Consider the following 27075-nt stretch of genomic DNA (forward strand, 5'->3'; position numbering starts at 1 on the left):
TGAATTTCCCTGCTAAGTCAAACAGGGTCACATCAGTTTCAGTTTTAGTTGGAATATTAAAAGGATGTTATTATAATTAAATTGTAAATAAACTGTGCTATTTTGAAGCGTTAAGTGACATATATTATATTATATTTATTCTATTGGTCAAACAAATTCATAGTATAGTAATGAGAACAAGATTTTACAGATAATTTTGGGGATAATTTTTTGTGTTTTCATCAAAATGCCAGGAAAGTATATATATATTATAAAAAATATTTCTGCTTTAATTATGTCCCGAACAGAGCAACATTATGAAACTGAAATAATCATACAGCTTGTAGAGTTTTGGACTGGAGTGGAGGGTTAAAAAAAAATTCCATCACAAAGGTTGTTTTGAACGTTAAATAAAAACATGACATATTTTACTTTTTTTTCTCTTCTCTTTTTTAGAAACTTTATTGACACCAAATATTTATTAGCTAACTAAGCTGATAAACATCAGGAAGCCATGAAGTGCACTGAAATGACACTGGTAGCCAAACTATGTTATTGTTATTTGCATCACATCCTTGCTTTAGCCAAAGACAGCAACTGGTACTTGTCAGGTTTTTGTGACACTGGACATCACTTGTAAGTTTCCCTATGTTGTGTAACTACTAAACGTTGCACCATCTTACTCTCATTCACTAATAATGAGAGTGAGTGTGTCAGTGCAGGTGTGACCGTATCCTAGTGCTGGCGTAGCTGAGCTCCAGCGCTCTCCTGCCCTTGAACATCACTGGGAGGCGGAGGGTGCAGGAGGAATGAGAATACACTAGAAATCTAGGTGCTTGTTGCCCGTGGCAGTGCTGCCACATCCTGCTGCCAGTTCTGTTTTACTCACTCGACTCACCGTCTCTGACAGGTCTGGAGGCAAATGCAGTCTCTGAAAGAGAGAGAAAGAGGATGTAAGAGGAAGGCTGAAAGAATAATGTGGAGGGCAAGTGATAAAGCTACAAATGCAAAACAAACAGGTACACTAGTATAGTATGACCATAATAATAGTAAACCATAATAGTCTCTTCTTCTCACCAAAGCTGCATTTACTTGATCAAAAATACAGTAAAAAAGAGGACATTTGTGAAATAGCATTACAATTTAAAATAAACATTTCTATTTGAATATATTTTTAAAACATAATTTATTTCTGTGATGTAAAGCTGAATTTTCAGCTTCATTACTCCAGTCTTCAGTGTCACATGATCCTTCAGAAATCATTCTAATGTGCTGATTTGCTGCTCATGAAACATTTCTTATTATTATCAATGTTAAAAACAGTTGTGTTGCTTAATATTTTTGAGGAAACTGTGATACATTTTTTCTTTGATGAACAGGAAGTCCAAAAGAGCAGATTTATTTGCAAAATAAAGAGCTAATAGTTAGCATTTTGTTAACTAATAATGCAATTATCTAATAAAAAATAAAATAAAATAAAATAAAAAATAAGTATAATTCACTGAATTCTGCAATTTCTCTGGAAGCTATATATATATATATATATATATATATATATATATATATATATATATATATATATATATATATATATATATATATAATATATATATATATAAAATTACTAACACTAAAATAAAAATAAGATTAAATGGACATACTGAAAAATTTACAAAATCACATAAAAAAAAGAAAAGACAAACATACTCTAAAATTAAATTGAAAACCAAAACTAAAGTGAATTCTAAATATTAATAAATACTATAAAATTATAAACAGCAAATAATACTGAAATAACACTGATGTAGATGGGCAGCTAAGATTTTAAAACAGAGCAACAGTTGTTACCATCATTAAGTATTATAGATTCATATTCTAAAGTTGCTTGAAAATTGCTGAATACAACAAACTGAACCTTTACAATCTGCGATCAGTTTAAATGAATAAGTGCTCACGAACGCTTTTAACCAGAGATGCCTGTTTCAGCTTCTTTGCTCCACACTGAAGACCTGTAGACTTAAGACAGGTGAGAAAACATCCTAGCCCGTGTTTGCAGACAGACCAAACAGAGTGTGTGAACACAAATCGCGTTAGACACTTGGCCATGCACCTTAAATGGTCCGAGAAGTGTAACTGTTAGTGTGCTGCTAAAAACCCTTGAGGGTGGCTTGGGCTTTTTGGTGGTTCAGGAGAAAGGTTTGTGCGTAGAGCTACGGCTTCGAGGAGAGTCATTAGAATCAAGCGTTTTATTACGGTAGCTTGGCCCCACATGTGCACTAATCTCTGACAAGGCAATGAGCTATACCAAAAGCTTGTGCTAAAGAGGCTAATGAGGGAGCTCAGTGCAAGGTACACACACACACATGAGAGTAGTCAAGTGTATGATTAAATACACTTCTGTACGGCAAGTCAGTTGCCACAAGATAAACATACCTGCAACTGATTCAGGTGACCTTTTTCCTCAAGTTGATGTTTATCTCCTACCAACAATGGGCTTCTAAAGCTCCTATTGTTTGTTGAACAGCAGGCAAGTCATGTTCTTAAAAGAGTAGGCTGGTGGAAGCTCAGGACAATCTGTAATTTCCCTGAGCCTCTTCCACACGCCTTTAAGAGCTTCAGATCCTTTTCCCCTGAAGCCCTCAAAGCTACCATCCATCCCAACCTGGAGACACCCAGGATCAAAATGTTAAGCTTATCTGGAGGAATCCTGAAGAACATGATTAGGGATCTACAGATCTGATAATGCTGGATCTTAAAAGGACAATTCAGCCCAAAAATTAAAATTATGTCATTATTTACTCACCATGAAGTCATTTAAAAACTTTTTCAAATGTTTTTGTCATTTTTGGAGCTTAACGGATGTGGTCACTGACATTTTATCTAAAAAAGCTACACAAAGATTCCTAAAAATGTTTCTTTTGGGTTCAAATGAAAAGAAGTAACAATATATTTTTAACAGCAAATTACTTTTGTGTGTGTGTGTGGATTTAAATAAAATAATAATAATAATATGAATATGAATACATAATTATGCTATTAATAGTAAAAAAAAATATGAGTTGAATATTTATTATATTTTTAAAAAGGCTAAATATTTATGTGAACAAAAGAAAACACTTTGACTTGGCGCTAGCAATAATATAATATAAAAAATATAAATATTATTTATATTAAATATTATAATATTTAAAACGTGGCAAAATATTTATTAATCTATTGTATCTTAAAAAAAAAAATAAAAAAAAAAAGTAAAGAGTGCAACATTCCCTCATCTTAAAGTCACTGAAGTGTAATTAAAAAAAAGAAAACATACCAATTTGACTTGGCTCCTCGAAGCCCATTATTGCATACAATTTGAAACATCAAACATGCTACTCTCAGCCTCAAGGCAGGCCAGACCAATCTATACTAGCATAGCGTGACTAAGAAGACTTGAACATGACACATACTTGATCACACAATGTCCTACAGGAACTGTGCTCCCATAATGCATTTGGTATAGATTAAGTCTTAGTAAATAGTTAAAGTTAATTTCTGCACCCTTTACATCACAAAATGGAACTGAAAAATAATAAAGACTGTTTTAAAACACATTTTCCAAAAAATTGCAGCTGTATGCCACTGGTTGGAAACAGAAAAGCCCATTGATTGAGTCAGTGCTGCATGATCAGTTTCGGGACGTTTAAACCAACAAAACCACAACAACTTCTTTATAGTTGCATATAAAACTGGGACGGGGAAGATGACACCCTTAAAACATAATAGAAAAGACAACAAACTGAGTTTCACAGAAACCTCTAGGATCATTAAAGGGATGAGTGGATTATTAAGAGGCAATCGTTGTCATGAAGTGCGTTGTGCAAACAGTAACAACAATTTCTGCCAGCAACTCACTTGAACAAAATCAGTTTAAAACACTTGAAGTGATTTACAAGAGGCTCTCAAGAGGAACATCAAGAGTGGCTTTCCTTAAGAGGGTTACAAATAACACTCCACGCTGAACAAAACCTCACACTGATAATAGTTTCGAAGCCCTCCAGCTACGCTGCACTGGCACTTGTGAAGAATCACCGCAAATCTCACAGCAGATTGTGTTTCAAGACACTTTGGGATCAGAGGAGTTTGGACTGAAGTATCAGACTTTCTATGTAGTGAATACAGGTAAATTAGGCACCATGTAACACAAAAGTAGCCCAACTTACCTGAATTCATCCGAACTTAGCCTAGCTCGAAAAGCATAAACCAAAACTTAATGTTTAACCCAATATATTAACTTAATAAATTCAGATGGAATAAGCCTCTTATCAATCAATGAGATTATTTTAAAGTTCAGACAACAGAAAATTAGTAATACACAATGAAATAATGCGTTACAGATCAGTTAACAACTAAACATCATTAAAATTATTTGGTTCTGATATTTTTAAATGGAACCGGTTGGGAATAATAACCCACTCACTAACCTTCAGCTTGTGGGTTTTCTGTATCAGCATGTCTTCATTTTTCAGCAAGCTTTGCATTTAATAACCAAAATGTTAAATGAAGCATAGAAGCACAAACTGTAGTTTAAACTTGCAATATCACTGTACATGTCTAGAGACCTTTTTGTTTGACAAACAAGCACAAATTGTCCAGAGCAAATACTCCTCACGTTTAAACTGCTGATGTTGATAAACTTCTTTTTAAGGGCAACATGAAAATTTTCTGAAGACCAGCTTAATGTAATTGGAACCAACATTATCTGTTATTTTCCTCTTTCACACTGATCACAATTACAAGTAATATGATTCTGCGTAGACCACGTCCCCACTATCTGGTGTTCCTTCATCTCCTGAAAATCTAGCATTATGTTTTTACCTATCATCAATGCATTAAGAGCAACCCAGGAAACTGCCATTATTTGATTCTTAAAGAAGCAACACTGTTCTCCATACAAAAGTCAGTTTTAGGGAAACCAAAGATTCCAATTGGCTTCTTTTTAACATTTACCAATGCCCTCTTAAAGTATAGGCCCTATATACAGTTAAAAAAAAAAAAAAAATCGAATACAATGCGGTGACTCAAAAAGAGGTCAAAAATGCTTAATCTCATGTCCGACTTTTATGTTTATGGAGAGTCTTGTGAGGGTGACATATATAAAAGTATAGTGTATAATTTATATAAAGTATATATTTAATTTATAATTTATATACAGTACAGGTCAGTTTGGAAACATTACTATTTTTAATGTTTTTGAAAGAAGTCTCTTCTGCTCATCAAGCCTGCATTTATTTGATCAAAAATACAGAAAAAAACAATAATATTGTGAAATATTATTACAACTTAAAATAATAGTTTTCTATTTGAATATACTTTAAAAAAAATAATAATTTATTCCTGTGATGCAAAGCTGAATTTTCAGCATCATTACTCCAGCCTTCAGTGTCACATGTAACATTCAGTCTATCACATGATTATTTAGAAATCATTCTTATATTCTGATTTATTATGAGTGTTGGAAACAGTTCTGCTGTCTAATATATTTGATGAATAAAAGGTTAAAAAGAACTGCATTTATAAAAAAAAAAAAAAAATCTAATAATATATATTCTAATAATATATTTTCTTTAGTATCACTTTTTATCAATTTAACACATCCTTGCTGAATAAAAGTATTGATTTTATTTAAAAAAAAAAAAAAAGAAAAAAAATTACTGACCCCAAATTACTGACCAGTAGTGTATATTGTTATTACAAAATATTTATATTTTAAAAACATAGCTTCTTTTTTTTTTTTTTTTTTTTTACTTTTTATTCATCAAAGTATCCTAAAAAAGTATCACATGTTCTGAAAAAAAAAAAATTAAGCAGCAGAACTGTTTCCAACTTTGATAATGAATCATCATATTAGAATGATTTCTAATGGATCATGTGATAATGATCCTAAAAATTCAGCTTTGCATCGCAGAAATTACCTGTACTGTATATTATATAACAGCCCTGCAGACCTAATTTGATGATGCTGAATTCAAAAATATAAATATAATATTAATATAATAATAATAATAATAATAAAATCTCACATAGTAGTTTTTTTATATAAAATAAAAATGAAGATTTTTCAAATTATATATGTATATATATATATATATATATATCTATATATATATATGTGTGTGTGTGTGTGTGTGTGTGTGTGTGTGTGTGTGTGTCAGCTTTAATGCACTTATCAAAATAAAGTCAACTGTCAAAATGTTTGGGTTTTAATTAATGACAAAAAGAAGTAATCAAAATTCTAAATTGAATTTACAAATCAGGATTAGGCATAAAATAAATGTCTTTTTTGAGCAAATAATTGTAATCTGGCTAAGAGAAAGGTACAAATTATGCTTTTTTTAAATGAATAATAATTAATGAATAATACAAGACTGCACCTTACAAATAGTTGTTTAAAGCAAATGCTATGAAAAGTGTGATGTGCCAGAGCAAAACAAGCATTATTTTTGGAATCAGAACCAAAATTTGTAAGAGAAAAATACTGGATTTCATTTAGCAAATAATAATATAAAATAATATAATGCAATGTAATATATAAACATTAATAAATGTGTATTTATCCATACATACTTCCTAGCAAAGTGTGATTTCTGCATGGTGGGTTTTTTAATTAAGCGTGTTTAAACAAGTACCATGACTTAGTGCTCTTAAATACAGCTTTGTTTCTCAATATGCAATTTGGGGTGCTACATAAAATCAGAACCATTGGACATGAAATAATGTGAAGTAATAACTTCTGGCGTTAGTCCTATAATTATCACAATTTTCTTTTTCATTTGCTTCTTTCTGCACGTTATTCAAAAGCCAATCCAAGTGACAAGCACCCGAGGACATGCGAAAGTAACCGAGATAACAAAAAACCCAACTGTGTACCCTAATCAGTATCGTTCTCATTGCATCCCACCCTCTGGTCAGCTGTGTCCACTGTGCTGTGAGTCTTTAGGCCACTGACTGCAGAGGTCAGGAGTCTAGGGGGAGTTTTCACTCCTCTCTGCTCGTTCGGATTTGGAGAGGTGCCATAGGAATGGACCCTGAGTGCTGTCGAATGGGAGTTGGGTGTATGTTGGGGGCTTAAGGCGCTCAGGGGCTGGCTGGCCAGAATATGAATGCAGAGGCGGGTGCCCTCAAACTACTATGGGGTGCAAAAGGCACAGAGGACAAACACGTGTAAGTGTTGCTTTCATATCCGATTGGCTGAGCTGAGATATGAAGGCAGTATATGATATGACACGAGAAACACCACTTCTACTTCTGCTAGCTTCTCAAAATGCTTGTTTTAACCCTTGTTTGGAGAGTTACATAAACATTTTACATAAAAGTGGCAGTAAACTGCGTGTTAGCACTGAAGAACTGCTAAGCCACCGTCCTACATCAATCTGAATGTATCCTTTTCCTTTTGAAAACAGAACATATAGCAAAAAGTGACTATGAAACATGATGATTGTGTATCCAAGCATTTTGGGTATTTATATTAATGTAATTGACTAATAAAATAAGAAAACAGCAGCTGAACAGTTTGCATTGAATTACTTCATGCAAATCTTTTTCTCACTGAAAATCAACATGCACTATTGTTTAAAAGTTTGGGGTTGGAAACATTTTTTTAAAAAATATTTTTGAAAGAAGTCTTCATTTGATCTTTTACTGATTTGAACTAAAATACAGTAAAATTGTGAAATATTATTACAATGTAAAATACATGCTTTCTATTGTATAATATTTTAAGCTGTATTTTAGTTCTTTGATGGCAAAGCTCAGTTTTCAGCATCATTACTCCAGTCACGTGATCCTTCAGAAATCATTTTAATATGCTGATTTGGTACTCAAGAAACATTATTTATTTATTTTTTATTTAACTTAGTGTAAAAAAAAAAAGAGAGAAAAAAACTTTTTTTGTGGAAACATCACAAATTTTTTTCAGTGTTCTTTGATGAATAGAAAGTTCGAAACAACAGCATTTATTTGAAATAAAAAATCTATACATTATAAATACCCCTATTGTATTTTAATCAAATTAATTAATACTTTCTGAAAAAACAAAAAACAAAAAACAAAACTTAATTTCTTTTTAAAAAATTGCACTGCCTCCAAAGTATGGTTTAAAGTCTAACAACCACATACTAACAACACAATAGCAACATAGGTTAAATTCAGTATATAACAATTGCATATCATACAATACTACATGATACATAAAATTTGACAACTCCAATTGTGCAAAACATGCAGACAGGCCACAGAAATACTAAAATCAGGCTAGAAAAAGGCTAAAATCAGTGTTAAAGCCAAGTAATATAATCCATTTACATTGAAAAGAGCAACACGAAAGGTCCCTGTATAATTTTGTTGACCTTTTTGACCTTTCTTGCTCATTGAAGACTGAAGGCACTTTGAGCGATCAGTGATAAACTCCCCAAAAGGGACCACAAACAAATACAATCTGAAGCCGTTCTAGTCTGTTCTCCACTTGTCCAACAAAACCCAGCCCCTGTTCTCCTCCTGCCCACCTCCCCCCAAACAAGAAGTGGGGTTCAAACACAGTTTAAACATTACGTGCAGCAGCATTGAGGTCGGCCATGGGTTACTGTGTCGTTCCTCTCTGTGGACCTGTCCACTGGCTCACACTCCAGGCTACATGTGTGCTGTGTGCTAGCGTCCCCCACCCCCCTCAATGTCTAGCAGAACACAAAAAAATAAACTCTGTCTGATGCAACTACAAATGGAGGTGTGGGACTCAATCCTTCAGCCCAATAAGAGCAACCCACAAGCTTAAGGGAAGTGTGCGTGAGAGTGTGTGCATTTGTGTGTGTGACAGCGAGCTAAAGGCTTCTGCTGTTAGCCATCGCTGCTCTTTATGTGTGTGCAGCACCGTGAGGAAGGAGCTAATGAGCCAGCAGGTATTTTCAGCTATCAAGACGACTTGGGAGGAGAAACGCTAGCGAGAGAAGGAAAAAGAGAAGGTGGGGAGAGAGAGGAAAGGATAATGGCAGATAAAGACAGGGTTTTGTATGGACGACTTGCCTTTCGCAAGGCAGCAGACAAAAGGAGAACTGGGTGTACCAGAGAAACTTGGATACAGAGAGAGGGAGAAAGTGGGCGAAAGAGAGTCTGAGAGTGTGTTTAAGTGCTTCTCAGAGTGTTAATGAATTGGGGTGTAATCCATCACAGGTTGTAACTCTTCACAAGAAAGAGTCCCTTTAACTAAAGGACAGCACTTGTGGGGACAAAGGCCGGCATAGTGTGGACTTCATACTGCAGCGCTGAAAAGGTGTTGCCATTAGTAACCCCATCCCATTGAACCATAACCTGCACTTTAACAGTCACAAGTCTGACCTTAACCAACAACACCAAGCTGACTAGAATGACAACTTTAGGCCAACTATTGTTAAAATTCAAGTTTATTTTGCGGCTTAGAACAAATTACATGTTACTCAGAGACTGGCATGTTTGGCTTGTCAAAAATGTTAAAATTAGCTGTTGCAAATTTGATGACTTTGAGAGAGAGAGAGAGAGAGAGAGAGAGAGAGAGAGAGAGAGAGAGAGAAAGGGAGGTTTTGATGCATAAAAGTATTTTTATTGTTTTACAAACCAAAAACAATTTATTTAAAAATCATATCCTGTTGTGTATAATTGTGAAAAATAACTTTTTAGTGAGTATAATAGTGAAAAATCACAAATTGTTTTGAAATACTTTTTGATATATACATACACACTGTGTATATATATACACACAGTACATACAGTACAGGTCAAAAGTTTGGAAACATTACTATTTTTAATGTTTTTGAAAGAAGTCTCTTCTGCTCATCAAGCCTGCATTTATTTGATCAAAAATACAGAAAAAAAACAGTAATATTGTGAAATATTATTACAACTTAAAATAATAGTTTTTTATTTGAATATACTTTAAAAAAATAATTTATTCCTGTGATGCAAAGCTGAATTTTCAGCATCATTACTCCAGCCTTCAGTGTCACATGTAACATCCAGTCTATCACATGATCATTTAGAAATCATTCTTATATTCTGATTTATTATGAGTGTTGGAAACAGTTCTGCTGTCTAATATATTTGATGAATAAAAGTTTAAAAAGAACTGCATTCATTCAAAATAAAAATTCTAATAATATATCTTCTAATAATATATTTTCTTTACTATCAATTTAACACATCCTTGCTGAATAAAAGTATTGATTTTATTTAGAAAAAAGAAAGAAAAAAAATTACTGACCCCAAATTACTGACCAGTAGTGTATATTATTACAAAATATTTATATTTTAAAAACATAGCTTCTTTTTTTTTTTTTTTTTTTACTTCTTATTCATCAAAGTATCCTAAAAAAGTATCACATGTTCTGAAAAAATATTAAGCAGCAGAACTGTTTCCAACTTTGATAATGAATCATCATATTAGAATGATTTCTAAAGGATCATGTGATAATGATCCTAAAAATTCAGCTTTGCATCACAGAAATAAATGATAATTTAAAGTATAATAAATTTAAAAACAATTATTTTAAATTATAATAACATATCTCAATATTACATTTTTTTCTGTATTTTTGATCAAATAAATGCAGGCTTGATGAGCAGAAGAAACTTCTTTCAAAAACAAAAAATTTTCCATGCGTTTATGAGAAGACACCTCCCTGCTTATAACGTGCATGTGAAAAAGCAACAACACAACATGTTCACTTGTAATGACTTGTAATGAGAAGCGTTTCTAAACCTGTTGCCCAACAAAAGAGAACATCATAAGTTTTTACCCCACAACATCATCAGTCAAATGTTTGAAATAACTTCCTTCTGAGATCTGATGTGGCTTCTTCACAGAATGAGACAGAAAATATATTATATAACGGAATGTGTCGATTAGCAATGGATTTTAAGAATACTTAATATTTCATGAAAAAACCCAAGATGGGTAGAAGAACACAGATAAACTATATATTGTCGCAGTTGAGTGTTTATTGTCTCCATGTTTCATCATTCAAAACAACTTTTTTTATTCAGTCACAGTGAGAGCTGGATGCCTTTGTCCATATTAGGGATTTCCTGGAACATCATGAGCTCTATTACTTCTGTGATGCATCAAAATGAATGTTAAATAGACCTATAAAAATCCATGTTTTTCTCCAGTGTACAGGAGTGTTCTGTTGTTATTTTAAAAAAAAAAATCACATTTTAAATTGTAAAAAGGTGCCAAGCATCAGAACCAAAAACCATGGTATCGATTGAACTGTATTGTTGCATCCCTAATACATAATACATTTATAAATGTTTTATATATATATATATATATATATATATATATATATATATATATAATAGTTTTGATCAACTAAATGCATCCTCACTGAGTAAAAGTTCCAAAGTCCCAATTTCTTTCCAAAATATGTTCTATTCATCCATCCATGTCAAAATATGTCATTCTAGATACAGCTGCATGTATATAAGGCTTGAGTGGACAATGCAGATTTGTAATTGTGAGAGATCTGAAGGTCACTGAAGGAGAGAGAGTGGAGAGACAACAACACTCCAGCAACTCCTCTCCTGTCACAACAGGTTTAGCCCAGCAGACATACCAGAGAAACAACAACACCGTACCTCTGTTATGCTACATAAACACCATTCACATCTGCTGGAAGAGAAAGCCTACTCTAAAAGAATGAAGTAAAAATCTACCTCTGGACACTTGAAGTACAATGAAAAACAGAATCGAAATAATATATATATATATATATATATATATATATATATATATATATATATATATATATATATATATATATATATATATTTTTTTTTTACATTTTTCACAATCACTGTCATTTTCAATCAATGTTTCTAGTAAAAACAACAAAACATTCTTAAACAAGGTGAATTTAGTTGAATTTACAGAAATTACATTGTAATAAAATTTACAACTATCATATGTGTGAATACATTACTATGCCAACTGATGTTTTGAAAAGGTATGAGGAAGACACTCAGAAAATGTCTGTCCATTCATCCTATAAATAACTTGGCAATAACTGTCTATAGTTTAAATTCCCAGAGAATTTAGATTTGTTGTGCTAGAAAAAGCGCAATGATGCGTGTGTGCAGTTCTGTTACAATAACTACATCAAAATTACAACAACTTCAGAGAGGACTGATAACCAACTGGCCACTTTTTCAGATAGCTAACTTTCGCTGATATGAAGAAACAGCAGGGAAAGGAAGAGTGTGAGTGAGAATGAGAGAAAGAGGCAGAGAGAGACGGTGCGGGTGCTTGGCTACAGTTTGTTCTGTGCAATTGAATTTCACACAATATGAGGCAGCAAATGACATGTAAATCATGAACAGCGTCCGGCTTGCTTTTCCACAACAGAGTTAAATACCGGAGGTGTTAGAGGAATCATACGGCCGCTCTGGAGGACCAGGCAAGAGAACAGCAGGGGTGCAGAGGGCTCCGAGACACTGAAAGGTCTTCCTCGAGCTCCACTGAACAGCCAATCTGGCGCGCACACACACAAACCCAAACGGTTGCTTCAGACTCTGGGCCACCACAATGAGGACGAAGCCTGTAATTGTGTTTGTCCACCTGGGTATAAAATAAGCATTCTGGCAATGTGATGCTGGCTTGCTGTGCTGCTGAGTCCTGCGCGGAGGGGAGCAGCCATGAGTGGACACACCTCATTACCCCCTAGATTCTCCCTCCAATTACTCCTAAATAAATACACACAGCCTACTGGCAACAACAATGACATGTAGCCCGAAAAGAGAATGAAAGGAGAGCGTATCCAACGCAATTCGTATGCATATATGAGTGTTGCTGGATAATGACCAGGGACAAAGAGAGATACGCACACATAGAAATACTATCAGATGGGATCTACATATTTTAAAGATAAAGAGGGTCAGTGTAAAGAGACTGCAGGGAAAATGCAAAAGATACTATAGATCTATTGATACATTGCATTGGGTAATATGATGGGTCATTTTTAATTGCAATAAAGGAAAATTGCACTTTTTTGCATGTAGCAGAACAGGTGGACAGCGATTTTTAGACAGACACATAGACAGCTAGATAGGTCGACAGATAGATTTAGAGACAGACAGATTTACAGATGCAGAGAGACAGACAGATAGATGGATTGATAGCTGGATATATAGATACAAACACACGGAAAAAGACAGATATTCTAGACATATATAGGGCCCTATGATTTCCACGATGTGGAAAACGCAGACAAATTGTGCCATCCAGTCATAAAAATGGAATTTACTGTGTAACACGGAATGTCATGGAATTTGTCAAATTTTGAATGAATAAATCAAAAGTAGGTCAATTCACTTAAATCAAATGGCGATATGGACTAGTGTCTGTAAATATTAAACCACAAAAAGACTACTTAAATATGAATTCTGCATGTTCTGTGTGTCTCTGTGTAAATAAGTAGCACAGACGCGCAGTTCCACCTAAGTGCACGTGACACTTCCAATGTTTTTTAGCGTCTGCCTTGTCACTAAATGAGGACAAATACATAACAACATCTCCAGAACTGCTCTGAGAGTCACTTCATGAGCATATTGACCGCTTCATTTGAGAAAAACGGTAACACTTTATAATAACTGCACACTATTAATCATTAATTAAGCATTAGTAAACGGATAATTCAGCATTTATAAAGCATTAATAGACATTTAATAAGCAGTTTATAAATACAGATATAAATGCTTTATTCTTGATTTAAAAGCATATCTATAATGTGTTTAATAATTTTATTGTCATACTTTATTCATGATCAATTTATCATTTCTCATTGAAGTATAGCATTATTTACAGACCAGTTATTTAGGAGTTGCCAGTGATTCATAAGATCACAAGAAATTGTAAGTAAATGTAGTAAATTCAGGTAGTAATAAAGCATTTAGTAGTGGTCAGTTAACTATTTATGTGAGCTCATCTAAAGTGAGGACTAGTTATGCCTTGTAAAGCATTTATAAAGGATATTCAAAGGCATCTTCTAAACAGAAAAAGGAAACAAACTCAACATAGTGATACAGAACATAGAAATATTAACAGCCTTCAAATATAATTTGTAAAAGCTTTACAAGGCATAAATAGTCCTCACTTTAGATGAGCTCACAAAAATAGTTAACTAACAACTACATATGTTTTATAACTACCTGAATTTACCCTGAATTTCAGTAGAAATACATGTTAATAAACCATTTATTAACACTCTAAGTAACTATTACTATATGTCTGAATAATAAGATGTATGCATGCACATTTAAATAGTTTATTAATCATTTACTTTTTCTAACAATTTCTAAGTGATCTTATGAACCACTGACAACTCCTTAATAACTGGTGTGTAAAAAATGCTATACTTCATTTAGAAATGATAAATTGATCATTAATAAAGTTATGAAAAAAACAATTATTAAATACATTATAGATATGCTTTTCAAATCAAGTATAAAGCATTTATATCTGTATTTATAAACTGCTTATTAATGTCTATTAATGCTTTATAAATGATGAATTAACTGTTTCCTAATGCTTAACTAATGATTAATAGCGTGCAGTTATTATAAAGTGTTACCAGAAAGACTACTATCATATATCATATACCCACACAGACAAAACTATTCACAGCAACCTGCAAAAATAAAAGTTTGGTTTAACTTGAAGAACTTGTGACAGAAATATATTACTATTATACAGTAGAAGGTTCATCCTACTACTACTACTAATAAAATAATTATTAAACTATTTTAATCACACAAATTTTCTTCTATGCTTTAATTTTAACAGTAAACCACTTTGTTTGCAAAGAATAAAGAAAAGAGAAAAAAAAGAAAAGAAAGGGTTTGTTTAATTTTCATTTGATTAAATATAAATTAAATGAACATCTTATACCATCACTTGATTATGAGGAAAATTAAAGTACATAACACAGAATTTCTGGAAAAACACACTTAGTGTTCCTACACATTTTCCATTTTAAATTCCATACTTTTCCAGACTTAAATTTCTAAACCTCTCAGTAGATTTTTGAAGAGCCCCACCGATATATCGTTTTGTTGATATTATCGTCCGATATGAGCCTGTCGCAGATATATCGGTATTAGCGAATATGCCACCAATATGCAGATTTTTTTTTATAGAAAACATAACGCAGTTGTAATGCTTATAAATGGTGTAATTACTTAGTTTGTCCTTCAGAGTGCACTCCATTGTTTGCTACTGGCGACTCAGGTCAGTGTAGAGATGCGCAGATGAGCTCAAACTACACCTGAGTCCGCTACTATATTCTATATCCACCCACACCTATATTTGATCATCTACTGTTTCTTACTTACTGCATAACTAATAAGGAATTATTGAAGAGCTAACAGGTAATTATTCATTAACACCTAATGCACTAGTGTTAACTACTAAGGAAGATGTGTTAACTAATTAGTATGTTATACAATTTTATGATTGTGTTAAGTAACAGTTAACTAATGTATTCTGTCATACCTCCTGAAGAACTACTATTAATTGTCTACTAGTTAAGGTTCAAGTAAAATAACTATGAAGTAACTACTAATGAACAGTTATACGCAATTACATTGAGTTGTGACCCTTTCATATAAATGTTATTAGCAGTAGTAGTAGTATTAGTATGAAAATGCAATATTAATAAATGCAATAAATTTTATAGAGGTTTTGCCTGTGTAGTGAATTGTTTTGTGAGGGTGTTTTGTAAGAAATCAGCTTCCGATAGGAACCCCACCACCACTCCAGTGCCTTGCGATAGCTTACCTTAATTATTATATTTTATATACAGAACTGTATGTGTCACTCCTCAGCATATAGCACATTACCATTAATTCAATTCCTGTATGTAAGGCAAGGACTGAGGGAAAGTGAAAATACAGGTTACCAATTAGTAATTAATAAAGAATTATCAAATAATTCTGCAGGACTTATTTCGAACCTGAAACAGTAGGCCTATTCTAAAGCGAAAATATTGGAAACCCATTAGTAATTAATAAATTAATATTAATAGGCAAATAATTTGCATTTGGATTGTACCTGGTTGGTTTTGTATCAGTATCAGTGTTAACTAGAATTTCAGCACATCTTACAGATCCATTCACCACAGCATATCAACTACTCTAACATACTGTAAGACACCACATTTCTTATCAGTGCAGTTTAGTTTATGGTATGTGACAGTCACGTAGTCATTAAACGACCAATGCTATACACTCACTAAATAGGCTGTCAGGTTGTTTTATATTCTGTTTTTTGACAAAATAAGTCAAAACAGAAGTTGCTTACACCCAACCCAACCAACTGGCCCCACCCGATCACAGCTTAAAAGTAAGAAGTCAAATAACAAAGTGTCAAAAGAAGAACCATTTCTTGAGGAAATCTGGTGCAAAAAGACTCAAAGTAGGTAAGTTACACTAAAATTAAATTAATTTTATTCATTTCAGCTAAATTAAACAAACAAGCTCTTTAACTTTTTAAATATTACAAAGAACTGAGTTTGATTTTGATTTAATAGTCTGAGTTTTACATATAAATTTTTTATATTTTACATTAGCTATCGCAAGGCACTGGAGTGGTGGTGGGGTTCCTATCGGAAGCTGATTTCTTACAAAACACACTCACAAAACAATTCACTACACAGGCAAAACCTCTATAAAATTTATTGCATTTATTAATATTGCAGTTTCATTCTACTAGTAGATAATAAATAGTAGTTCTTAAGGAGGTATGACAGAATATATTAGTTATTGATTAGCTAACTGTTACTTAACACAAAATTATAAATTATTCAATAATTCCTTATTAGATATGCAGTAAGTAAGAAACAGTATTCTAAAGTGTTACCACCAGATACACAACACAACACAACACAACACAGAATTTGTGAAAAAATAATATTCATTATTATTATTTATTCATTTTAGATGTTTACATTTGGAAAAGATGTGCTTCCTGCATAAACCTGCCCCTGTTGGTTTGGCAGTAGCTTGCTTGCCCTACACAGTTACCTTGTATATTTTCTTAATTCAAGTTATATATATGTTGTTCTATTTGTTTTTTCTTTTTAAGTTATTTATAATAAGTGAAGCATACTGTTAAGTGCACTGATGTCAGACTCATTTTGAATAATAAAGTTTGTTAAATAGTTAAATACCCTGCTTCCATTTACATAGGCCTATTTGTCACATAGTGACACACAAGGGTTTGATCACCACATTTGAGCTATCATCGCAAAAATGTGTTTATGTATATATATATTCTGTTTATGTACATACTGTATTCTATATACATTATCAATCAAAAGTTTTTTTGACTACACTGTACTTTTATACAGCCTACACATAGAATATTGGCCGATATTTCAATATCTGTCTTTTTTCACTCCCTAATATCGGTATCGAGAAACCCTCGAGAAACTATTCACATGTGCATGGGAATTTTTTTGCATGCTTACACAATTTCTAGTTTTACATAACCCATTTCCTTTGTGCATCACTGCCATCTTACTAAAAATAAAGCATAAGCATGGATGCACATGAAATGATAGAGATCTACTTTCTCAAAATTTGGCTTTCCTTATAGTAGTATCTTTAATATCAAGGCCTAATGTCCAATTTAACCTCTGCGGCGGCAGAAAAACCATGACACGAAATGGGCTGATGGCATAATATGGCTGTGTGCATTGTCCTATTTACCAAGTTTAAGGGTTAATAAAAAAAGGTTTTTGTAAAAAAAAAAAAAAGTGTTCAAAATTTGGCTTTGGGCGGTATGTCATATTTCAAGGCTTTAGGTCTCTTTAACACATATTCTGTGGTGGCCAAAAAAAAAAAACACCGCGAAATGGGCTGATGGCACAACAGGTGGCTCAGTATGCATTGTCCTATATGCTAAGTGTAATGGTTTCTCATGCGTACATAAAAGCCTGTATATTTTTTATTTTTTGCGAAGGTCCTTGAGACTATGTAATATGGTGCTAAGAATATCGTGAGAAGAAACCCAAAATGAAAAAGTGCACCTTGCACCAAGTACACTAGTCGTGTTTGACAATCACTAAAGAATCACTAAACAGCTGCCACTTTTTGTATGATAAAATTTTTTTATTTTAATTTTTTTTTTTTTAATTTATTAAATTTTTATTATGGGAAAATGTATGGAATTGCATGTTTTTTTCCATACTCTGCTTTCTTTTTTCCTGGAAAGACCTGGAAATTACTTAAATCAAATTCCATACTTTTCCAAACCCCGCAGAAACCCTGACACTAAACATTACATATTGTTGTTAAAAAAGTTTTGTTTATTAAAATTTTATTAAACCATTAAAAATTAAAACAGAATCCATAAAAATGAAAAACAGAATTTGTTAAGTACATAAATAAATACAGATTAAAAAAAAAAAAAAAAAAAAAAAAAAAAAAAAAAGCCTAAAAATGGGCTCTAAAATTTTAATAAATTGCTATGAACTTGTATACATTTCATGATTTCAATTAATTAGACATGCTTTTTGATTAATACAATTTAATTCAACCATTAAAACACAAAAAATTTAACTGGGAAAACATGGAATTTGGGAAAAAATAAAACGGATTTCATAGGGCCCTACATATAGACAGACTGAAAGTTCAACAGACTAATAGAATTACAGACATGGGTCTAGATAGACAGATGTAGGGCAGAAGGGCGTTTATCTATCAGTGATCTAAATCATAATCATCATAAGGCTGGAGCACATGAGCAGTCCGCGCACCTGCCAAAAGGCTGTTCCCACATCACCAGTTTTTAAGTCCTGCTCAGCAAGAGACCAATCACACTCACAGGAGCATGAATGAACAGGGCCATTCACAAAGCAGGAGGCGTGCGTTTGCTCGTGGCCAAGCTAATGATTTTGATGAGAAATGCCATTAAAAAAGCATCCTGTGCAGTTGAATGACGCTGACAGATGTGAACTGACACCAAAAATGAAACGGGCTTGTCAAAATTCCTGTACGGTTGGGAACTAACTGGAAACCATCACAGGTATTACATGAGGGGTGGGGGTTTTAATGTGCATCCGGTGCATTGTCAGCATTCTGCCATGCTAGAAGAAACACCTTTCAAAAGAATCCCTGCACACCTGTACACAAACACCACCTTGGCTCTGGGCACACAGTCAGTATTTGTCATGCCATTCGATCTGTCGTTCCCACGGAGGAGGGAGGGAGACACATATTTTCACCAGCTTACAAATGGGCTTTCGTCTCAGGGAACAAAGTGAAACCGCGTTCCTGAGAGAGAGTAGGGCACCTAAATCAAGAATGGTGACATCTTTACCTGTTGCTCAGGACAACATTGCGTGAAAACATCTCATGTCTAATAAATATCTATTGATATATCCTTATCAACCCAAAAGTTTGGGGTCAGTAAGTTTTTATTATTTATTTTTAAATATATATATATATATATATATATATATATATATATATATATATATATATATATATATATATATATATATATATATATATATATGGCAGTGAATTGTTACAACAGATTTCCAGCATTTCAAATAAACTTTCTATTTATCAAAGGGAAAAAAAGTGTCATGGTTTAAACAAAAAAATTAATCAGCATAATGTTTTCTTAAACACTGATGATAATAAGAAAACTAAACTCATATCCTTTATGTAAAATGTAATTTCCTGTTTTCTTACATGGAGGAAAAGGTGATCTAGACACTTCTTTGTGAAATTCCCCCAAGTACACACAGCCGAAAGACATTTCAAAGAATAAACAACTGTCTATATAATACGTATATGTATATATAATACATTAAATGATTTTCACATCATCGACAGCAGACCCCGCCCTACCAATAAAGACATTATGCATGCAAAAGCTCTATGGCGTTAGTCTAGCCAGTCTGACCCTCGCTTACAGGAACATTAGCATGCTAATGCCAGGCAGCATGCTTAATTGATTACCAGTTCACCCGAGCCAAAACCACTCGAAGCAAGGAGTAAAGCAGATATCCCTAGGTGGTCATATTGTTTGGGGCAAAAACTATTAATTCGTCCACTGCCAAAAAAAACCCCTAAATGAACACTAATTTTTTTGCTTGTTCCTGGCAGGGTTTCTTGGTTTCTGTTGGCTTTCAAAGGAAAATTAATTATCTCAGATATATGGGTCTGGTCTATTTGCATTGAAGAATATTCAGCAGAAGTAATGGATGCACAATCAAAATACTGGCACCAAATGAACGCAATTTTCAGAAGAAATTTTCCTGAATCCCAAAGGAGTATCACACACACACACGGGTGAAATAAAAATACAAAACACAACAAAAGGTACACAAAATGAACTGAGAATATTATAATTGAATAGTTGGGATGCACCTTCATTATATATCATAAAAAAATAAAAAAAATGAAGGGAACCGTGAAAAAGAAATTATGATGTGTACGTAGGTTGGCCACAAAAGGGTAGAAAAATGGATATAATGACATGGCAATGTGACAGTTGACATCTTCATCTAAATGTAAGAATTTACATTTCAATTACGGGTAAATTTACATCTTAATCAGGTATTTCTGCTCAGTGCCCCATTAGCATTAGCACTGGCAGTAATAGTGCCAAGGCCACTGTGCCACATCAGCCGGAAACTGAGATGCCAGCCGCTCTGCCATGATCTCATAATACTTTTTAATTAATGCCTGTAAAATTGCTGCAAAAAAAAAAAAAAAAAAAAAAAAAAAAAAAAAAAAAGTTTATAATGGTTATTATATTTTAATATTGTGACAATGCTGCTTAAATGTCAGTTTGCTCAATACACACAGCTATTATACAGTTTCAAAAAAGTCTTAAGAGTCTTATAGACTAGGTTTATGGTGATTTTTTTTAGTCATTTTGAAACTTAACAGCTCTAGTCTTCATTCACTGTCCAGTAATTTTTTTTTTACATCTCTGGACACTATATTAAAGCTCAAACTATTTCATTAATTTCTAAATTAAGCATCTCCTCTCTGTACAAAAATCATATAAAGATCTAACCCTACACTGCACAAAGTAAATGAAGTGTGTCCTCGTGACATCTTTCTATCGCCTTCACTGAGCCCACACTAAAACATAAAGGCCAATGAACGTATCTGAGTTAGTCCTGCTTCACTGATGGCTATTACCAGCACCTTAATCAAAACAATAGTAATAAAAATGCCAAATGAAAATGATGTAAAAATGCAAAAAACCCCAGATGATTATGAAAAGTAAACCTTCATAACTAAACCATCCATAAAAATAATAATAACAAAAAATAAATAAAGAAAGAAATCAAAAAACAATCTAAAAACAAAACACAGTTAAGCCTTAATATTTCTCAGGAAAAAAGTAATAAATGTTTTTATTTTTTAGATCTATATAGTTTAACTTACTAGGAGACATACTGTAACTGAAGAATCACCCATTTATGAAATGTAATAGTATATAATGTATATATAATTATAATGAAAAATATTTATCTAAATCTAACTATAGCTAAAAAGTAGATAAAACAACAATGATAACGATTTAACAATAAAAAGATCCAAAATGTTTTTACTTTATTTATTATAATTATTTATAAATGCATTATAAATGATAATTTTTCATATTAAATATAATAATTATTTATAATTATTAATTAATTTATAATAAATATTCATTTATAAAATTATATTTAAAAAAAATAGGAAAAAGTGCTTTGAGAATGCTGCTCATACAACCAGAATGAGTTGAGTGACAGAGAAAAGAAATGAGTTAGTACAAGCAGGAAAAGAAAAAAAATAAAAAATAAAGGGGGGAAGACAACTTGTCTTAGATACGACTCTGTTGATTTCATATTCACGCCAAATTCACTTATAATTTCCCACTTTGTCTGAACTTCTGACCCCAAAATCAAATGCTATGACAGTTCTGAACTGTTTCCAATCTAATGCTTTAATAAAGAGTTCAAATTAAGCTAATGAAATAATAAAAACAACTTCTCTGCTAGAAGGACCACATTCTTAATAAGATGCCCATGTCATGCATAATCAATTATGTCATGAACACTTGTTAGGTAGCTTATCTAATTATATATGTGTTGTGAGGAATTAATAATCCCAATACACAAGCATATATATATATACATGTGTATATACACAACCACTGGATGTGTTTAGTTTTAGCAATGGTTTAACAATGCAGGATTCACAGTAAACGTGTGTGATTGCAGCAGTGTGCATGTGAAGGGGGGATGGGACAAACTGGAGGCACGGCAGGGATAGGTGAGCTGTCACTGGTCATTAACATCACCGCCATGATACAAGGAAGCAGGGGAGGCTGGGGGAAGTGGGCAGAGATTTTTTGGCCATAAAATGTAAGCGTGATAGAAAACTTGCTCTCCTACTCTTCTGAATTGCAACATGGCAGTTGTCTCATGGGAAAGCCTGGCACGCAAACACCCTATATTTCAATTGTTACTGCCAAAGGGAATGCAAACCAGTACAGAAACGCACAAATGAATTCTCTCTCGAGAGAGAGATAGTGACTGAGGGCGGAAAATGAAACAGATTTGCTGTAGTTTAGCAAAGTACTATTTTGAAACAAGATATAAAAAAGCATATGATTAAATTGATGCAATAAAGAGTAATCATATTTCATATGTTCATATTTAAACATATTAATACATAAAAATATATGCATGTATACATACAAAGGCATAAATTAATGTTTATAACTTATTAAGTGTTGTTTATGCTTCTGTTTAAATGTTTGGGGTCATTACATTTTTAAAAGAAAGTAATACTTTTATTCAGCAAGGATGCATTAAACTGATCAAAAGTGTCAATAAAGACATTAATAATGGTACATAAGATTTCTTTCGAAATGCTGTTCTCTTGAACTTTATATTTATCTAAGGATCCAGAAAAAAAAAATATTTTCTTAAAAATATTAAGCAGCAAAAATGGTTATTAGCATTGATTATAATAAAACAATATTGAATAATTGAGTAAAATAACTGAGTACTATTAATAGTTGACCACCAAATAGATATTAAAATGATTGTGAATAGCATATGTATAAACAACACATTAGAAGAATAAAATAAAATAATTTAATAGGCAAATATTTACATTTCAATATATACTGTATATACATTTCAATATGTATATATAATACATTAGATGATAAGTTAACAAAAACCTATTTAGGCCTATAAAAAAAAAATCAAATACAGCCCTATATTTATATAAATTACATTTATCTAAGTATTTATGATGGGAAATGAACAAATAATTGGAAAAATAATCATATAAATTTTAGTCAAAACTGTGTATGTGAACTTGCAGAGCTTGAATGTAATCGGTCAGTTCAAATGTGATTGGCTCTGACATACTGTAGCCCCGCCCCATAATGTCTCAACACTGCTGTCACTCAGCATTACTCCTCCTCATTAGCTACGATGGGAAAGTTTGTCTAAAACTGAATTAGCCCAGATTGGCTCACAGTTCACAAAGCTGGGGTCACAAAACTAGTGTTAAACTAATTTTGTCAGCCATTTTTAATTTAGCCTTAGTCTTTGTGTTAAATGTACTTAGTTATTATCATATTTAGTCAACCTTGTCCTTTTTTTGTTTAGTCAAGCTTTAGTCGATTAAATGTCTGAGCGTTTTAGTCTAGTTTTAGTCAATGAAAACGGTCACATTTTCATCATGCTGTATAATAGTTAAACTGATCTTTTTTTTTTTTTTGGCTCAAAATTATAAATCAAAAAGATTTTTGTCATTTGAGAAATTTATTTTTACATTTTAGGTATTGCACTTTCACCAATAAGTACAAATCAACAGAATGTGGTTTAATACACAATGGTTTATTTTTCCTCATCTAGTGTACTGATTTATTACAGGCTATTAAATATATTCATTAATATCAGAGACTTAGAAATGCAATCTCTCTGTCCACATTATGACAACTGGCAAAAACAAACAAAAAATATTTTAAATTGCAATAATGTTTCTCTATTAAAACAACAGCGGTTGAGTAAGTGCATTTATTCAGCAAACAATCGCAAAGAAAAGAGTCGAGATCTCATGACAGAACACAGACTGGCTGAATGATACTTTAAGCTGAACTTCTGCTTACTTGTTCGTCTGTGTTTTCAGATCATCGTTGGCGCTTCCGCAATGAAGCATGAGCGCATGCGCATGGTTGCCAGATTGCAAAACTAAGCAAAACACCAGGCAGAAAATGTATCCTTTTAACAGAGAAGCTCTGATTTGTGGATTTGAACTCTTGATATCTGGCAACCGAAAACATGAAAGCTTGTGTAGTAGAAGCGTGCACAGCAGTCCACAATAATATTGTCAACTTTTTTTTTTAGACAAAAATAGTCTCGTCATCGTCTTGTCTGAAGTCATGGGTAAAAAGCTTGTCAATGAACATTTTTCGTCAAACTTTTTTGTTAAGAAATGTAACACTACACAAAACTCTGCCAACCCACGCTGGGCTTTTGGTCTCAAAAAATTCTTTAATATGGATCAGGACCCTCCCATTTTGACTCATGAATAATCTACTAATCTACATTAAAGTGCATTTGAGAACTCATTAATATGCATTTCTAGTGACCTCGGTCACCTGTTCAGGTTCCATTGAAAAGCATCCAGCTGTAGGTGTCGGGGTAAAAATGGTCGTAAAATTCATCAAGTTTTTATGGCCAGTTACTCAATGACTGTTTGTTTAAAGGTTTTATGCAACCCTTTCAAGGAACCCTTCCGTTCCATATTCAAAAAGGAGACAGGTCAAATCAGCGCAATAATTCCTTAAAAATTGTAAAAAACACTGCATCATCATTGAATGTTAAGTAAACCGTCACAGACAACTTTAAAAGTTGGATATAATCCATTATTAAAACCAACTGCAATTCTCAAAAACATCACCTGAAAAATCTCCTTTAACCTTTACACTTTATGGTGCACAAAGCTATTTTTATTCAGAGTTCAGAAAAGCGCTGTCAGTTGAATGAAAGTACTGCTAAAGCCCTTGGAGCATTTCAAGAGTGTGGGAAAGTTATTTTTAGCAGCCACACCAGAACCTACAAAGACTTCTACTCAGCCATCTTCTGCTCCGGATCAAAATTCCACCTTTGAACCGGCCGACAGTGGACCAGGTGGGGGTGAGGCCGCCTCTGCTGATGATGGCAAGTTTAACTCTAATGGTGTAGTGAAGCAGAGCATCTCGAAAGAGGGTATTTTTGCTTTATTTCAATACAATAATTGCAAGATATCTGCTCAAATATTCCAGAAGACAATGGAAACGGAATCAAAAATAAACTATTTAACTAATAAAATAAACATGAGTTTAACTACAAATGATTTAACAGTAACCATTTCTGTGCAACAGACTTTTAAATCAAGATATTTTCATCTGATCATCCTTCAAATACAGAATCCATGCTTTTATTTTCATAGTCTGAATTTTCAGGGTATATTCAGAATGGCATACTGCTGGAATTTTTTTGAAGAATATATATGCAGTATGTAGCATATACCATGAACAGTTTACACATTTTCTATTTGCATGACCTACAACATGTCCCAAATTTGCTGTTGCAGAGCACTCTGCATAGAATACCATATTGCACAATGTAACATTCTATTAAAATTCATATTTACAGTGGAATGTAATGTACACTAATGTTGCACACAGGGAAAGCAGGGCATACTCTAAAGTACTGTACTTTGTCCTTAAATTTGTCCTATATATAGGCAAAGATAAATATATAGCATAAAAATGTATATCACTTATAACATCTGCATTTCAACCATGTATCATAGTTTCCACAAAAATATTAAGCAGCACAAATGATTTCAACAAGGGTTCAAAATTATTTATGAAGTTTTCTGTTAATTTCAATGAACTTTTAGTAGTATTTGAGTACAATGAACTCTTTTCATTTAGTACATTTGATTGTTTTCAGCAGCCATTTCCAATCTTAAATGTCACATCATCCTTCAGAAGTCAATATAAATGCTGATTTGCTGTTCAAGAAACATTACTTATTATTATCAATTATTGAAACCAGTTATGCTGCTTAATATTTTCATGTGATGTATTTTTACAATGCAGCCTGTGAGCATAAGAGACTTATTTCAAAACCATTTTCAACATTTTTAAACAGTACTGTACATGCCTGAAGTTTTACACACTAGCAAAAGATTCAAAAAGTGCACAGACTTCTCACCTCTCTTGTAATCTTTGACATTTAGGGGAAAGCACAACACTGTGGGTGTGATAGATGCCCATAAGATGACTGTCAGACTCTTGTCAGGTGAGCCTGGCGTCTCTTTGGAATTTTTTAGTATGTTTGGGTTGAAGAAGTGCATTACTACTAGACTGCACCCTGCACATGTAAAGCCCTTTCAAAGAGTCTGGGCGAAAGTCAAGAGCCACTGTGTGGGCCACTGTAGATACAGTTAACTGAATTATAGATGCTGATCCCATGTATAGTGTGTTGCATTCAGGATGGAGCATGTGTGGACCGATCACTAAAGCCCTGGCACAAAACTATCTGCACAGAAATACACGTACAGAAACATTCTTAAAGAATGATTCACAATTCACAATCAACAACTCCTATGTGACATTTTTACACTTTGGACTCAAAGTCAGGGATTCAGGCTATTATGAATTACAACAGTAAGATTCTGTAAGATTTTTTAAATCTTCTCTCTGAAAGAAGTCTTTTATACTCATCAAGGCAGTAAAAACAGTAATATTGTGAAATGTTATTACAATTTAAAATAATTATTTTCTATTGCTGTGATGCAAAGCTGAATTTTCAGCATCAGTAATCAAGTCTTCATTTTTTTGTAGCAATGAAAAAGTATTAACTGTCACTTTTAATCAATTTAATGTATCCTTGCTGAATAAATATATTAATTAAATCTTAAAAATCTTACTGAACCCAAACCTTTGAATAGTAGTGTAAATCAACACTCAAATGATATAACATTATTACAATTTATTTGCATGTT

At 32.8% G+C, this 27075-nt stretch overlaps 1 protein-coding gene across 1 annotated transcript in view; it reads right to left on the reverse strand.

The window, feature by feature from the left end:
* Positions 1–185: 185 nt before the first annotated feature.
* LOC109093158 (elongator complex protein 4-like) overlaps positions 186–27075 on the reverse strand; it is a 63584-nt gene continuing 36694 nt past the window's right edge. The window contains 1 exon segment of the mRNA XM_042759551.1: positions 186–910. Within this exon segment, the coding sequence (XP_042615485.1) occupies positions 800–910 (111 nt within the window). The 3' untranslated portion in view covers positions 186–799.

Source organism: Cyprinus carpio, chromosome A7 (assembly GCF_018340385.1).
Source record: "Cyprinus carpio isolate SPL01 chromosome A7, ASM1834038v1, whole genome shotgun sequence".
NCBI classification, from domain to species: Eukaryota; Metazoa; Chordata; class Actinopteri; order Cypriniformes; family Cyprinidae; genus Cyprinus; species Cyprinus carpio.